Genomic DNA, 15,756 nt, shown 5'->3' on the forward strand with positions numbered 1-15,756 from the left:
AACAAGGCAAAAAAACCCACAGCAAAGTCTAAAATAATGGTGTTACAAAAGTGTGAGCAGATTAAAAAAAAACATAAAAGGCTGCATGATAAAATAGAGGGGCTCATGAGAATGGAAGTTTAAGGCTAAAGTGAAACTAAATAGTCTCAAAGGGGGGACTGTGGAATCAGAAAAAATATATGCCTTAAACTTTGATTATTTTAGTTATAAGATGACATAACCGCTTTGTGGAGAATTGCTGGCTCTGTATAGTAGAACAGATAAGAGAAAGTGTTTGTTCTTTGTAACTCCTCTGCAACTGCTTCGCTCACCGCGGCCTTGAAGATAGCAAAAAACTATGTACAAATCTGATTTCCAGGTGCAAAAAGGAGGTTTGTGAACTAACCTCGCCTCCCCCATTAGTTCCCATCCTGATTACAGCAAAGAAATAATGAAGTAATATTATAGCCGCTTTTCATGCTAATTTCACTATATGATCACGTGAGTTGTAAGCAACTGTTAAAAAGTATATAAGCCTCCTGATTTTGCTCTTGGGGGGGGGGACCCCTTCCAAGTGCTTGGAAAATCCATGTCACTTTGGAATCCCCACAACAGCTGTAGTTTCTTTTGAATAAAAGCTTCTGCTGACCTGACCCAAAAGTATGCTGCGTGTGTTTCCACGACACTTGGCTTAACGTATCTCAACCCACATTGGTTTTGGATGAAGTTTAGTTGAAATCAGTTTGCCTTTTTTAACACAGAAGTGGACAGAACAGAAGTGCATTCTGGCAGCACTGGGTGGATCTGTGTTTCACTTGATATAAATGTTCACCGTGTGTCAAAAGTAGCCATCTAAATTACCCCTACAAAATACATGGCTGCATTGGTTACACGCAGGCACAAAATAATCAACACAAGGGGAATCTGAGAAAGGAATGGTCTAGTGGTTTGACCATGGGAGTGGTTGTCAGGTACTCCTGAGCTCTAATGGTAGTTCTACCTCTCTTTGCACAGGTCAGGGCCAGATCCAGACTATTCTCAAGCACCTACATTTAGGCTCCAGCATTCGTTAAAAATAGATGTTTTGTCCCAGGAGAATGATCCATTTCAACAGGGTGAGGTGGCCAGGTTCCTTCTACAGTGGGAAGAACTAGGTGCCTCCTCATTAGAGCTTAGGTACTTGATCCAGGGCTGCACAGTGGGAGACTTTCTCTTATTGCAATCCAAAGCAACCAGAGATTGGTGCCTAAAGCATATGGATAGCATTTAGTTCATTGTAAAATGCAGTACCCATGGTCATGGTCTCTCAAAAACTCAGCTACTTGAAGTCATGCCACCCCTGTCCCTTTGCAAATAGTCTAGTGTTCAGAGCACTCGCCCAGGAAGCAGAACACCTGGATTCTAGGCCCTTTCCAGCCTGAGGGGATTAAAACCCTCATGGCCCACCTCCCAGGAAGTATCCTATTTACACTAAGAACCACCTCCGTTTTCCATCTCTACTCCTCCTGTTGAAGGTGGGCCACTGAGCAGTTAACAGTTCTAGAAACATGGGACTGAAGAGGGCATAAGCAAGAGGGAGCCTGACTCTGCCTTGCCGATGAGGGGATTCCTGGGTTTGATTCCTGAAAATAGGACTGCATGAATGTTAGACAGTTCAGTTATAAGGAGGGAACCCCCACAGAAAAAAAGAGGAGTAAACCTGGCAGCAGGGGCCAGCACCCAGGAATCGTCCCTTTGAGAGTATCCCTGGGTTACAGACATTTCTCCCTCATGCTTGTTCTCCTGCTATTTACATGACTCTTGTTCTTTTGACAGCTCAGTGGCACAACTTCAATAGGAGGGATAGAAGGCTCATTGACTGTGCCAATTCTATGTCATTCTCCTGGGAAAGGAGGAGAGAAGGGAGCTCTATTACTGGATTGGGTCTGCTGGATGACTTTGGGCAAGTCACGTTCCCTCTCAGTGCCTCAATTTCTTATCTGTAAAATGTGTATAATGATACTGACCTCCTTTATAATGAACTTTGACATCCATTGATGATGTAAGTTCTATGTATTATCATTTTTATTATTATCCTCATGTCCCGAGGGTGTTAAAATGCTAAGTTAGATAATGTGTGTAGGTAGAATGCTTGGAAGAGAAGTGCTACATTGCTGTTTTTTATTGATTTATTTAGGGCTTGTATTTTAGAACTTGGTCACAAAAGCCTTTTAAAGTGAAAGTAAGTGTCTCGCCTGGAGTGGCTAGAATCAGTAGTCAGTTAATTTCCTAATACTTGTTCAAAAATAGTGTCTGAGAGGAGCTAACCTATTTTCCAGAACAGTGTCTTTACAAAGTGGGTGAGGAGATAAGCAGGTCTAAGACTTAGTCTACACTTAAAGTTTTGCCAGTGTAGTTATGCCAGTTAGGAATAACAATAATAATAACATCACATTCCTATTTAACACAGATATGATGGCAAAAGCCCCATTGTACTTACAGCCATTCCAGCAAAAATCCTTTTGCCAGGATAGCAGATTTTGTTTGAGGAACCAGTTTAAATTAGTCTTGAAATACTGTTAGTATATGCTATGTCTCCAGACGTGGTGGTGGTGGTTGGTATGGCTCTAGCCTGTCTGATGTAGGCAAGTCCTTAGAGCTGAGTGGGATAGAGACGGAAGACATATTTATAGGGTAAAATTACCATCCCTAGTGGCAGAGCCCTCAAGTTCACTGCACTGTTCCACATAGGCTGCCTCCGAAACCGGAAGCAGTGCTGTCCTGTCTGCACAGGGCTGCAGGTAGGTTAATTAACATCAGAGCAGCATGACAGGCACAGTCTCTCACCAGTGCTATGCTGCTCCTTGTCTAGGATGCAGCCTGGTATGGTAAACTGACTGTGTAGAAGTGCTGTTGAATGGACATGCATTTTTCAAGGGACCATTCATAATTAGGACTGCTGAGAATCTTACCTATTCTCTCTTTTCTCTGACTTCAGGGCCCAGTTCACAGAACCTTTGCACAGGAGCATGCAGTGGCTTTGAAAAGATCTCACCTACTTTTTATCTTTATCCTTTGCCTTTTTTTAACTAAATCTGGGGGATTTAATGTAGACGAGATCCAAAGTGAGTCTGCATCAGTCTTCATTTAAAAAAGGCAGTAATAGAGGGGAAAGGAATCAGCTGCTGAATGGTTAGGGCATTTGGTGAAGGGATGCTGGGTTAAAATGGATCACTTCAAAATGAAGTTGCTTTGGCACATTGTAAAGATACCACAGGCAGGTCAGAAATGGCCTACTTTAATAAGTGTGTGCTTATATTGCATTGAGGTCAGTGGTGCTTAAATGCATGATTATAGCTAAATAAATCATGATTAAGTGTTCTGCTGAATCAGGGCTCAAGAGGGGTAAAGATCATGTCCTTCAGGAAAGAGCACGTTTCTTTAAAGTCATTGTACATAAACACAACATATCAGTTTACTGATTACCAAGAGGCCACACGATTATTATTATGACCCAGAATGTACACACAAACAGCTCAACAACAGCTCAGCCTAAGGTACTGGGTGCCTGAGAAGGCCAGCTATCTTTTAATCTGTGGAAGACCAATAAGAAATGGACACTGTACCTGGGCTCGGCCTGGTTTGTGCACCCATCTCTCCAGAGTGATAAGGTGTGCGTTGAGCCCTTTTCCCAGCTGATTGAGAAAGGCTAGGTTAAGTGGCACCCCAAACAAGGCATAAAACACACAGAACACCTGACCAGCCACCGTACTGGGGGCCAGGTTACCATAACCTGCAGAGAAGAAGGAAAATTAACAGGACAATTGCATGACAAAGGCTTTACAGTCAGTCTGCTAGCCATCGGGGAACTTCCAGGGCTTGGGACTTTAGTTTACCTCTGTTCTATCCAGCCCCAGCAGTCTGCAGACTTGTACACACTTTTCTAGACTGGAGAAAATGGTATACCAGCTAGTTGGGCCTCAAGCATTGGCCACTATCAACCACCATTTCACATGGAAAAAATATTATTTGGAAATACCTTTCACAGTAGGGTTTTTATTTTTCAGCCTGGGTCTCTAATTTTGTGGCAAATTCAACCACTTGTTTGCATAAGCAGATACAATACATGCCTGCCACAAATGGAGAAGTCACCCAGTCTACATTTGCAAATGTATTTTTCCATATTCCAGATTAGGCATCGGTCTATTTTCGCAAGAACAGTAAACTGGTGTGCAAAAGGAATATGCACAAATGGAGGTCAGTTGAAAAATTTGCTATGTAAATATACCGTACAATGGTAGAGGCTATTCTGACAGGACTATATTGTCCAGGAACTATTAATGATTTGGTCCTTCAGAGGACAGTTGGAGGAAGCCCTTGTTTACAGAGGATGTGTTTAATAGAAGAGAGGACACCTCACCTATAGTGGTGACAACAGTTCCAGCAAAAAAGAAAGAGTTGCTGAAGTCCCAGTTGCTAGGGTTGGTAGAGTTTCCTTCTGGGTTGACCCCTTTCTCCCATGCTTCCATGATGACCTGAAGCAGAAGAAGAGGCCAAGAGAACACAGGTGAGCCACCCTCACAAGCTCAGGGTAGGAAGGTTGCCAGGTTAAAGGATGGACAACCAAATGATGATGAATAGACAGAAGTACAGTGTCACCAGCACAAACGTACCATGAGCAGTGGGGTCATGAGAGAGCACAGACTTGGGTCTGCAGGGCCGGTGAGATACCTCTTCTAGCACAACAAAGACCTGTGGAGTAAGGCTAGCCAAGGACCTGTGCACTCATTTGTAGAACTGTACCTTCTAAGCAGGACTCTTTCATTAACTAGTTGGAGGATGAAGGGAAGGGAATACAAAGGGCATAAAAAATGCTCAGACTGGAGAAACAAAGTGAATTATGTCATTACAATAAAGCCAGGTGCTCTTCTCCTTCCTTCCAGCTCACCATCTCATCTCAGACTTAAAGCTTCCCATGTGAGAGTGTGGGAGACACGACTGGATCATCTCTACTCCCTCTGTTTGAGCACTGAGGCAAAGCCTGTATTTTGCTTAAGATGTCTTCACTCCATGTCTTTACCAATCATCTCAAGCACCTTCCTCCCTGTCCGACACAGCACCTCTCAGCTGGTGTTAAATGAAGAGACATCTACTGCTGCTCTAAATGGTTTTCACCTACTGGGTGTTGCAGGTGACAAAGACAGTGTACAAAGCAGGTACAACTCTGCAGATACCATTGCAATGAGTTTTTACTTGTTGGACAAATAAATGGCCTCAAGCGAGTAGAACGTTTCCTAACTGCAGTAATGTTCTGTTCACAAGGTAGTAGATATCTTTCACTCATCTGCTATGGTTCTGTGACTCTACATTTGTCATCCATCACTTGTGAGGTCCCACACCATCATGGCCCCCCTCCTTCCCTTAACAGCTGAATGCAATTTATTTGTGCACCCATCACCCTATTCTTTTATTATTAGAAAAAGGGTTGCTGTTGAGTGACACAAGACATGGAGGTGCTGGAGTGTGCTGCCTCAACAAGGATTGCAGCCTCAACTGGCCTAAGGAGCATGATATCCCCCCGTTTGTGCCATTCTCCTTCACAGCTCAGATCCTTGATGGCTGCTGGAAGTATTACCACTGCAGTCAGTACTGGGCAGTCTGGGCTGCAGAGGTTCTGCAATATTGGTGGACATGCCCTGAATACTAACATAACTTTTGGTTGGTTCTAGGTATAATACATTACATTTTTCTTTCAGTAACAATTCCAGCTGTGTTTGGGAATCTGCAAAGAGACTGATACTTATCAGAATAAAGCTGCTGTGCATCTTACCATAGTCCATTCTATTACAGCAATGCCATTCATATTTTTCTCCTTGCTATCACCAACATGTTTGTACTAATCATTAAAAACTTCTCCTGGTTTTCCAGTGAGTTGGACACATCAAATTATCCAAAGTCACTGCCTTATTTTCTATTTGGGAGTTATGAGAGAATGAAATTTTGAAATCTCCTAAGGGACAAGAAAATCTTGAAATGCCTAAGCCAGTTGCATAGCTAAGGGAGGAGAAAACTAGGGTACCAGCCCTGGGCATCAGTTTGGTTTTGGGGTGGGGGGTGTAAAAGTAGCCACTGCTGAGCTGTTGGCTTGGCTCCATTGCCATTTCCAGAAACAGCCACTGATGCTGGCCTATGCACCACCAAAGTGCTCAGGTATACCTCTAATCACAGCCCTTTTCCTTTAAGAGTGTTGGAAACCATCTCAGCTATAACTCACAGACTTGAAAGGAGCAATCTTGGATTCTTTTCAGTTCGAAGTGTAAATGCTCAGAGGTGTAACTGCCATATCACAAAGACCAGAAGGAAAACACAAGGCATTTTTTAAAATAAATTTTGAATCCTCTGGCTGTGTAGCACTCTTTCTGGGCCATCATTTCCATACTGTCTCTGTGTGGCGTGGCTGCTTTGGGCACAGCACACCCGGAGAAACTGGCCATGCAGCAGGTATATTCAGGTGCAGAGAGATCATACCAATGCAAGAGGGATTTTTTAGGGGGAAAACCAGCAGGCTTCAACCTCTATCTCTTCCTGAAGTTATGGCTGGAGGGAAAGGGACCCAGCTGGCATAACCACCATGCTGCATCAATCTGTGGCTACCCTTAGATGCTCTAATTTAATTTAATTTAAAAGTATAAGCCTTCCAGAGCTATACCAAAATCTGGTGACAGTACAGACGATCTTCCCCTGACATGTGGTGCAGTCTCCTGAACTATAACAAAGTGGTTGACCAGAAGATATTTCAGTTGATTTATGGCTGAAATTGTGGGTATGGTTAGAGAGGTAACCATAAAAATGTCTTCTTCTGACTCAAGTTATCCATTTCCTATCTGTCTCCAGAGTCAAATTTGCTTAATTTTCTGACAAAATAAGCTTTTATCAGGGATGGGGCCAGTGTTTGGATCTGGACTTTCCAAAAGTTTGGGTCTCTTGGCAAAGCAGTCTATCTTTCTTCAGGTTTTCATCAGTGCAGTTCCTATCAGGGCTGTGCAGGAGAGAGAATGGGGAAACTGGAATAATTGCAAATCAGTTCTGAGGTGCATCAGCAGAACTGTGGTGTTGGGGAGCCCAGGGCTAGGAAAGGGAAGGCTCTTCAGATCGACAGCTCTGTTCATTGCCCATCCATCATTCAGGTTTTCTTTTAGCACAGCAGAATCAGTGCAGCTGATGGAAATGTTGCTCTGTTACATGCAGAATCAGCTCAATAGTGATAAGCTATGTGCAAGAATGAACCTTAGGTTTACTCCATGATCCTAGGGTATGGGGTTGTGGGGCTAGCAAGCAGAATATCCATCTTTTTACTTGTCACCTTAGCAAAGTGAGTCTGGTGACAATAACACACTGTGAAGACAGAGTCTGACAATACTGCGTACATAGTCACTTTTCAGAGTAGAGGCCCACTTCGGATTTACGAGACAGGCTTCTTTTGACAGTATAGCTAGATGATAAAAACTGGAGATGTATTACCTGAGAAGCAGGGATTTCATTTGGATGGAACTCCATTCCCACTTATTCATAGGTACTGGAGAGGCATTTAAAAGGGTCTGGGGGTGATGATGAGCCCTAAACTTAACAGCCTTCCCTAGGCACTACTCTGCATAAGGCACTTAAGGCCTTGTAGCTGACAGTTTAGTGCCCTCTTCTGGTTTTCTGCAGAACAGGTGGCAGTTAAAGCACGTTCTTTGTATTTGCCACAAAAACCGAGCAGTTTTTCTCTCAATGACACCACTGCAAACCGGTTGGCTTTAATAAAATTCTTTTGAAACAGAGAGGAGAATCTAGGCCTCAGTGAACTTCCTAAGCTATTCAAGACTGAACCAAATAACTGTTTAGCCCTATGAAAACATCTGGGTGGAGCTTAGAAGTGGGAATCAGGATGCTCTTGGCTTTCTCTGCTATCTTTAGTATTGTGCCAAACAGTGTCAGGCACTTGCCATTATATTTGTATCACAGCATGGTTCTTATGGACAGGCAGAATCATTTGTTTTCTGCATCCTGTGTGATCTGCATTTCACTGCTTGCTCAAAACCAGCTACTAGATGTAGATTGGGGAAATGTTGCTTAAGGATCTCTACCACAGTGAGGCAAGATTACAATGCAAACCTGGTATTCTTTTTGCAGAAGGTTGAGGGCCTGATTGAAACAGTTAACAGAAAGAGGGACACGGACCCTGAAACTGGATACATCTCAAGCAGGAAAAAGAGAGGGGTTTATTAATTTAGGGATTTCTTATGGTCCTGCCCTGGCAATATTACAGTTAAAGAGATCAGCTGTCAGTGGCAGTAGAGAGGTTTGCTACTGGCCTTTACACTATTTTAAGGGACATATAAAAAGTGTTATTTAAACATCCACTTCCGTTTAGTCTCTACTGCACCAGGAGCAGGTCCAAGTTGCACTGATTACTTTGAACACAGAAAAAGAAACCAAACATCTCCCTGCCCATGCTATAGGAAAACTGACCTTTCATCTCTATAGATCTGGTTTCAAATCCTGCTTGAGATCACAAATGAAACATTTTATAGGTCTCTGTCTAGTTCAGGTTTCCTTCCGTCCAGGACTACAGCACATACAGCACAACAATTTTCTGCATCTTCCACTGAGAGGTGTAGAGCTGGAATATCAATGGGTACTGTGGGATAGAGTTTGAAGGCAGAGGATGGGGTGGAGAAGAAGTGCAGAGATCTTAGAGGTCTGGGGTGAGGTACATGGGCAGAGCATTATATATTTTTAAAGTTCTTCTCAGCACAGTTTCTGAGGGCAGAGGAGGGTACAGGACAGGGGGGGTTTGAACCTATTACAAGGCAGCCCCAAGGTGCATTCAAAGAGCTGCAAGTTTGGGGAGTCCAGGTGAGGTTCAAAGCAAAATGGTAGAGCTGCAAAGAGGGACTGTGCAGAACATCTGCCTTTCGCTAGTACAGCCAGTTTTTTAGTGTCACAGAATTAAATCAATTTACAAACTCATAGTAAAAATATACAACTCTCTTCAGCCCAAACCAGCCCATGACCTTGTGGGATTGGGGATTGCCGGTATCAGGGCAGATTGTACCTCTTACCTGCACAAACTGCTCCAGGGCTTGCCTATCCAAGCATGTGTAGTTCTCCAGAAACTTGAGCTTCTCTAGCTGGAATTGATCCCGAGACTGGGCCTCTGCCTGTTTCTCCAGCAGCTGGAACACCATAGCACCCAGAAGGAGGTAAAAGAGATACCCCAGCACCAGTGTCAGAGTCCAGCTGATCTGTCTGTTGCACACCATGAGGTGGGGCATGCTGTTGCCGCGAGGTCTCAGCTGTCCTTGCTGAGTACTCACTAGATTAATGTTTGGAGAGGCAGACTGCCCGAGACACCAAGGAATCACACGGTCACGTTTCCAGCTATCGCTGTGCAGACTGTGTTCAAACAACTTTAGGGTATTGGGCCTGTATGAAATGCAACTAATGCACACAGTTTTCATTCCCCTTCATCCTTTTTTCAGCCAGGAGTAAAATCACTGGAAAGCACTTATTATTTAATATGAATATTACTCATATCTTAGTTTTATAAATTGCTTTTTATCCTACTATCTTAATGTGCTTCAATGAATGGATGAAGCCTCACAAAACTACTGTGAGGGAAGCATCATCATCATCATTTTCTAGGCAGGGCAACGGAGGCACAAATGCGATAAGTGATTTATCTCAGGTCACACAATGAGTTGACGGCAGAGCCAGGAATAGACTGTTGGAATCTTATCTGTCAATACCTTCCTCTAAACATTAGATCTCAGTACATAGAAACTCTACGATCTCTCTGGTTATAGATTCCCTGGGACAAAGAAGAGCATGAAGCTGAATACACGGAAAAGTCAGTAGTTGCAGTCTGTACTGGGCAATCATTGGTGGCCTCACTGAATGCAACATGATGAAGCTTGTAAGCATCCTGAATTCAGCCTGGTCACAAGACAGAAATCCTCTCTGGCTCCTAACTCTAGCAAGTTTTCTCTCCTGGCCTGTTGGCACCGAACTCTGTCAGTTGACTCCGAAAAGCCTAGTCTGTAGATTTAGGGAATGAATCATTCATCTTTGCTGCTTCCACTTCTGGCTTGCCCTTTTAAGCCAAATACATGAAGGGGAAGGAGGGCTAAAGGTTAATCTTTAGCTAAAATGGTACCACAGACTCACTCAGGGGAACCTTAATGATTTTCATGCGCTGCAAGGGAGATGGAGTTTAATAATTATTTTACATTAGGAAGAGCCTTACAAAGGCATCTTGGTCAAAATGTAATTGAATGAAAACATGGATACAGAAAAAAAGCCACAGGTTTGGCTCTGTGGTTTTTCTGTCAAGCTTCATCCTGGTTAAATGCCCATGATACCTGTTTCCTTCCTTTGCTCAATTATTGGGATTTTTTCAGTTGCTTTATAGTGGGGACTAATACTTGGAGAAGTAGATTGATGGGCTATTTCAGTTCTCATTCACCTCTGGGAGAACCCATGTGCTGAAAGTTTGAAGTACTGTAGTGTGAGCACCCATTCTACTTTACACTGAGGATAGGCTGACTGGCAGGAAACAGGGCATAGCTCATCCCCAGTAACTCATGAAAAATGACTTTACCAGTATGGCAGATCTTGGAGTTGTCCTGGTTCATCTGCAGGTGCTTGTTGCTGTAGTGCAGGGCAGAGAGAGCTTGTTAAGAGAGATGCTACACTAGAGGACTCAGAGTGTTGGACTCTGGCTCAGGTGGAGAGGAGTCAGGAGCTGAAATAAGAGTGATTGATACTGAGGTGTACTTAGCTATGTTAGTCTGAAGTCAAATAACGGCAGAATAGATTTGCGCTTTAGGCCCCTGGCAGATGTTAAACTTAAGACATGATTAACTAGTTAATCACCTTTTAAGTAGTGACCTGCCCACACGTTAATAAAATTAATGGCATGATAAAACAAGGAATGAACTACAAAAAGTGTAATAACTTTGTGGCTGGTTCCCATCATGTCTTAAATTGCAGATGCGGTCAGTCTGATTGGGGCTCCCAGCCTCCAGACTGCATGGGAGCCCTTGACTCCCAAGTGCTCCCCAGGGTGGGAGCCCCAATCAGCTGCTCCCAGCTTCCAGGGCACATTGGAGTAAAGGGCTCTGAAGCTGGGGCCCCAATCAGCTACTGCTCTCAGCTGGGGGGCACAGCAGAACCGTTGACTCTGCTACACCTCCTGGCCATGAGGGTCAGCTGGTTGGGGCTCTCTGCTCTGGGGTGCAGTTGAGGCGCAGCCTGAACCCCAGAGCCTGGAAGCCCTGACCAGGTGCCACTCCCAGCTGATCCCACAGTGGAGACAGGGGCTCTGATATGCCCCCGTACCTGGGAGCAACTGCTAATCTGTAGTGTCAGCCTCTGGGACTCAGCAGAATCTGTAAATTGACTGTATCCCAGATGCTGGGAGTTGCAGCTGATTGGGCTCCCAGCCTTGAAGGGGTGTATTCAAGCCCTCAACTCCGATATGCTCCCAAGGCTGAGAGCAGGGATTAGCTGATTGGCTTCCTAATTGCTGGTGCAGACAGTTCATCTCAACCTCCCTCTGCACCAGCAATATGGCGTGATGGGGACCTGATCCCTGGTCAAACAGTTGTGTCTTCAGCTACATATGTGAAGCACAATTGCTGGGATTATGCATCAGATTCCATGGCACCTTTAGGTGAATAGCAGCTGCCAAAGGCCTTATAGATAGGGACCACTGGGTTTTGCATCAAAGTGCACTGCGCAGTGGTTCTTTTAATCTTGCAGTTTGCCTCGCTTGCACCCCTGCTGCTGATTGGCAGAGGGTCCTGCCACTTGCTGTTTATCCCTGATTGCCAGGGAGGAGAAAACCATGCTTTTAAATATGCTGCGTTCTTTGCTTCCCCCTGCTGATTGGTGGAGGGACCCCACCGCTTGCTGCTCACAGGATGGGAAGCAAAAAATTTGGCATGCTTAAAACTGGTTTTTGCCTCCTGGCCACGAGGAGCAAATGGCAAAGCCAATGGAGTCCCCTCCACCAATCAGCAGTGGGAGGGGCACACGGGAAAAACTGCAAGATTAAAGGAGCTGCCATGCAGCGCACTTCCAGTGCAAATTTCAGTGGTCCCTACTTGCAGGGTAACCAAAGTAAATGTGTATGTATATACAGAACAAGCTTTCATGGGCTGAAGTTCACTTCATCAGATGCTGTGAAAGGATGTGCATAAGGCAGTATATAAAAAAGAGAGAAATTTTGAATACAAAAGGCAGAAGGGAGGTGGGGAGAGGGAGAAAGAGAGGAGATTAATAGTGCCAAACAAGTAGATAAAAATTAGATACAAATGGATTTGAAGAAACTGAGCTACTGGCTTGCCTATCACAGAAAGCAGTATTTCCAGTGGCCAGCAGTGAAGCATTTTGTTTCTGAATTTCACAGGGGAAAGGCATTATCTATTTATTGTGGACTGTGGGGATGTTATGTATAACTTAGTTTGGGACAGGTTGTATGAGTAATTGCAGCTTGCTTTCACAATATAAGTCTTAATGCTTAATATCTGATGTGTAAATTTGTGGTGCCATAATCTATGGGAACCATTTCTCTTAATAGGTGAAAAGGAGTGTAAATCTATTAGCTTTCTGGGATGGATGCAAACACATCTATTTTGCTTACCTGTTGATGAACTATGTCAAATTTGTATAACTAATCATGCTACCATAATTAAAGGTACTAAGTAACTAGTTACATCAATAGATGAATTAATAAATGAGTGATTCAATTAATCCAGTCTACACGTTTTCTCAGGAAAACATGCAGAAGACTTTCCCTTTCCCAGAACTCTGATTGGTCTTCTATTCTTTTCAACAAGGGAGTGTAGTTCTCAAATTTTGAAGCCTAAATCCTTGTGTCTTGGGGGAAAAAAACCCATCAGTTAGGCTGGTAGATTTCAATGTAGAAAGACGGGAGCATAAAAAATAAAATATCTAAAAGGTCTAAAAAATTGGGGTACTTTTCTCGGGCTTGTATAAACTGAACCTCCAAATTTGCTGAGATTTCTTCATCCTCTGTTCTTGATAGGCCCATAGCTAAAATGAGGTGCATCATGTACACATTGAAAATGCAGTGATTTTTAATCATCTTTGATAGAAGCCATTATTATCTTTAATGGCAGGAATAAACTATTACTTAAAAACACATTTCAAAAGCGTAGTCACCAAAAATCAATTAATGGAAAATAAAATATACCAAGCAGCTGGGATGAACCTGAAAAGACACATGGAATACGTGATAAGATATGCCCTCTGCCTGACCTAATAAGCAGTGTTTCAGTAGAAAGAGTCAAAAATAAAAAATCGATTGTGTCTACACAAAAGAAAATGCAGAGTAAATACACAGTTGGGGATGAAGCACTTTCCAGTTGAATGGGCTTGGAGATAAGTGCAAGGACAAAACCATGAGCACTTGTTTAACAGAGGTATTTTCACAAACATACAGTTTCATGCAAGTGAACAGAACAATGTATTCTGAAACTGCAAGAAAAAATGTGAACGGTAATGGTGACTTTGTTCCTACCATTGTCATGGTCTCCCATGGGGGGGGGGTGTAAAGCAACATAAAACAGGAGCTGTAGAGCGGCTCAACATAAAAAGCTCTTCAATTTAAATCTTTTCCTTACAATTGAGGTCAAGGATGTAGGGATGTAAATGGTTAAACGACAGTTATGTTTATACCATTTACCACTTACTGTTTAGCGACCTCTGGCAGGAATGGCTTTGACCCTTTATGTCTTCACCATACACTTGGTGCTATGCCGGCCCCAGGCTGCTGATGGGGAGCTGTGGGTGGGGGACGGTGGGTGGGGGGGAGCCACTAGGGGGTGCTGCCCAGCTGTGGCTTCCCCACTCCCCGCCAGGCAGGGGTTGGGGCTAGGCTGAGGATGGAACTGGGGCTGCAGCCCTCTCCTGTACCCAGATCCTGCTGCCATGGGGAGGGAGGGAAGTGCTGGGCCCCTCCACTGGGGTAGGGTGGCCATCATAGAGGGCAGTCCGGTTGTCCTCTGTTCTCTATTGATATGAAACCCAACGCCTTTATGTCCTCTATTTTTCACTTGAAGATAAAAATAGAGGGCATAAAGGCATTAGGTTTCATATCAATAGAGGACAGAGGGCAGAGTAGCAGAAAACATCTATGATGGCCGCTACCTGGGGTCAGGCAGAGCCTTCCCACCACAGCAGCGAGACTTGCAGCCCATGGTGGGTCTGCCTGGCCCCCCCACAGTGGTGCGGCCCAGGCAGGGTGATGAGCTCCCTGTGCCTCCTGCTGTGCTAAGGCCCCTGTGGCCCCGACCTGGAAGGCTCCTCCATGCTGCCAAGCTGGGCCCTCCCCAGATTGCCATGGGGGTAGCGGGGGCTGGTCCCAGCAGGGTGGCCTCCACTGGGCATGCTGAGTCTTTCCACATCCTGTCCATGGTGCTGGGGCTGTGCAGGACCTGGCTCAGCCCTGATGTGGGGCCAAGTGCACAGCTGGCGTGGCCTGAGGAGGCGCCACAGCAGCTGAAGCAGGTGGCGCTGGGTCTGAGGGATGTGCTCCCTTTCACTAAAGAGCTTTGCATCTCACCAAGCAGTTAAGTCCTGATGATCAATTTGGTTGTGGAGATCATGTTATGTTAAATTGCCATGCAGTGTCTTCTGTTGCCACTCCTCCACATGTTTTCTGAGCCGACCTCTTGCATGCTACTTCTGACTCTTCTCTTGCCAGCATTAGGGGCATGACACCCTGATTAGCCCTAGCAACTGCCCAGTGACTGCAACATTAAGCCTTTTCTTTAAAAAAGTATTTCTTCAGGTATTTCCTTCCTCTGATGATTGAAAAATTCTCATAAATTATCATTTGGCCTCTTCTGCAACCATTAGGCCATGTCCACATGAGCTTGGACATTTGGCTGCCCGGGGACAACTAGCAGTGCCACACCTTGTGCTGTTGCTAGTTGTCCCCAGGGAACACCTGTGCCATGTACGCTTTGGCATGCAGCAAGTTACCCCGAGTGGGGTAGGGGAGGCTGGAGTCAGCACTGGGTTGGCCCCAGCAACCTTACTTGCGGTCCTGGGGGCCTCCTGGGGCTGCAGCAGTGGTGATCCTGCTGCATGGAGCCTGGCCGGCAGCCAAAGTGCGCTGCTCCACTTTTTTTGAGCAGGTTTTGTTGACCCCTGGATATCCAGGGGTCAACTCCCCCCCGCCTTGCAGCGTGGAGAAAACTTGAATGTCTGCGGCGCCACATGGCCATGATCGCCTGGATGCAGCCTTAGAAGGTATACGTAGCTTCTTAATAGAGCTGTCTGGATGATGCATGCAATGACTTGTAAGGAACATCCTCATTACAAGCATTAAGAATTCTTAGTTTTCTTGTGCTGGTATCAGATCAAGTCATTGGTCTTGGTATTAGTAACTGGTATTATAATTCCCTAAATCACATTATTTACCACTTTGGTGAGATTCCATAGAAAATATTAGATGTGGGATAGAAAAATTAGAAAAAGATCTTTTAAAATAATTTAAAGAAGAAATAAAAATGCTTATTTAAAAAAAATCTTAGCATAGAAATGAGATTTTTGTAGTTATTAAAATAAATGAACTCTCAAAAGATAAATGATATGCTCTAGAGGTACATAAAACATACCCAGACAACCTGTCAGGCTGAGAATCTCATTTTGTCGACATCCATATTCTCTAGCTGAGCAGTTAGTACATTTAGCTTTTACGAGTGCTTAACCCTTTATCCT

The 15,756-nt window shown here is 44.4% G+C and overlaps 1 protein-coding gene across 1 annotated transcript in view; it reads right to left on the reverse strand.

Annotated features, from left to right (window-relative positions):
* The window catches only part of LOC106721894 (potassium channel subfamily K member 16-like), a 20,046-nt gene extending 10,768 nt beyond the window's left edge, over positions 1-9,278 (reverse strand). Inside the window, exons 1-3 of the mRNA XM_014517394.1 lie at positions 9,066-9,278; positions 4,379-4,493; positions 3,585-3,751 (exon numbers count right to left, since the gene is read on the reverse strand). Coding sequence (XP_014372880.1) covers positions 3,585-3,751; positions 4,379-4,493; positions 9,066-9,278 — 495 coding nt within the window. The remainder of the gene's footprint in view (positions 1-3,584; positions 3,752-4,378; positions 4,494-9,065) is intronic.
* Positions 9,279-15,756: the final 6,478 nt, after the last annotated feature.

Source organism: Alligator sinensis, unplaced genomic scaffold (genome assembly GCF_000455745.1).
Source record: "Alligator sinensis unplaced genomic scaffold, ASM45574v1 scaffold198_1, whole genome shotgun sequence".
Taxonomy (NCBI): Eukaryota; Metazoa; Chordata; order Crocodylia; family Alligatoridae; genus Alligator; species Alligator sinensis.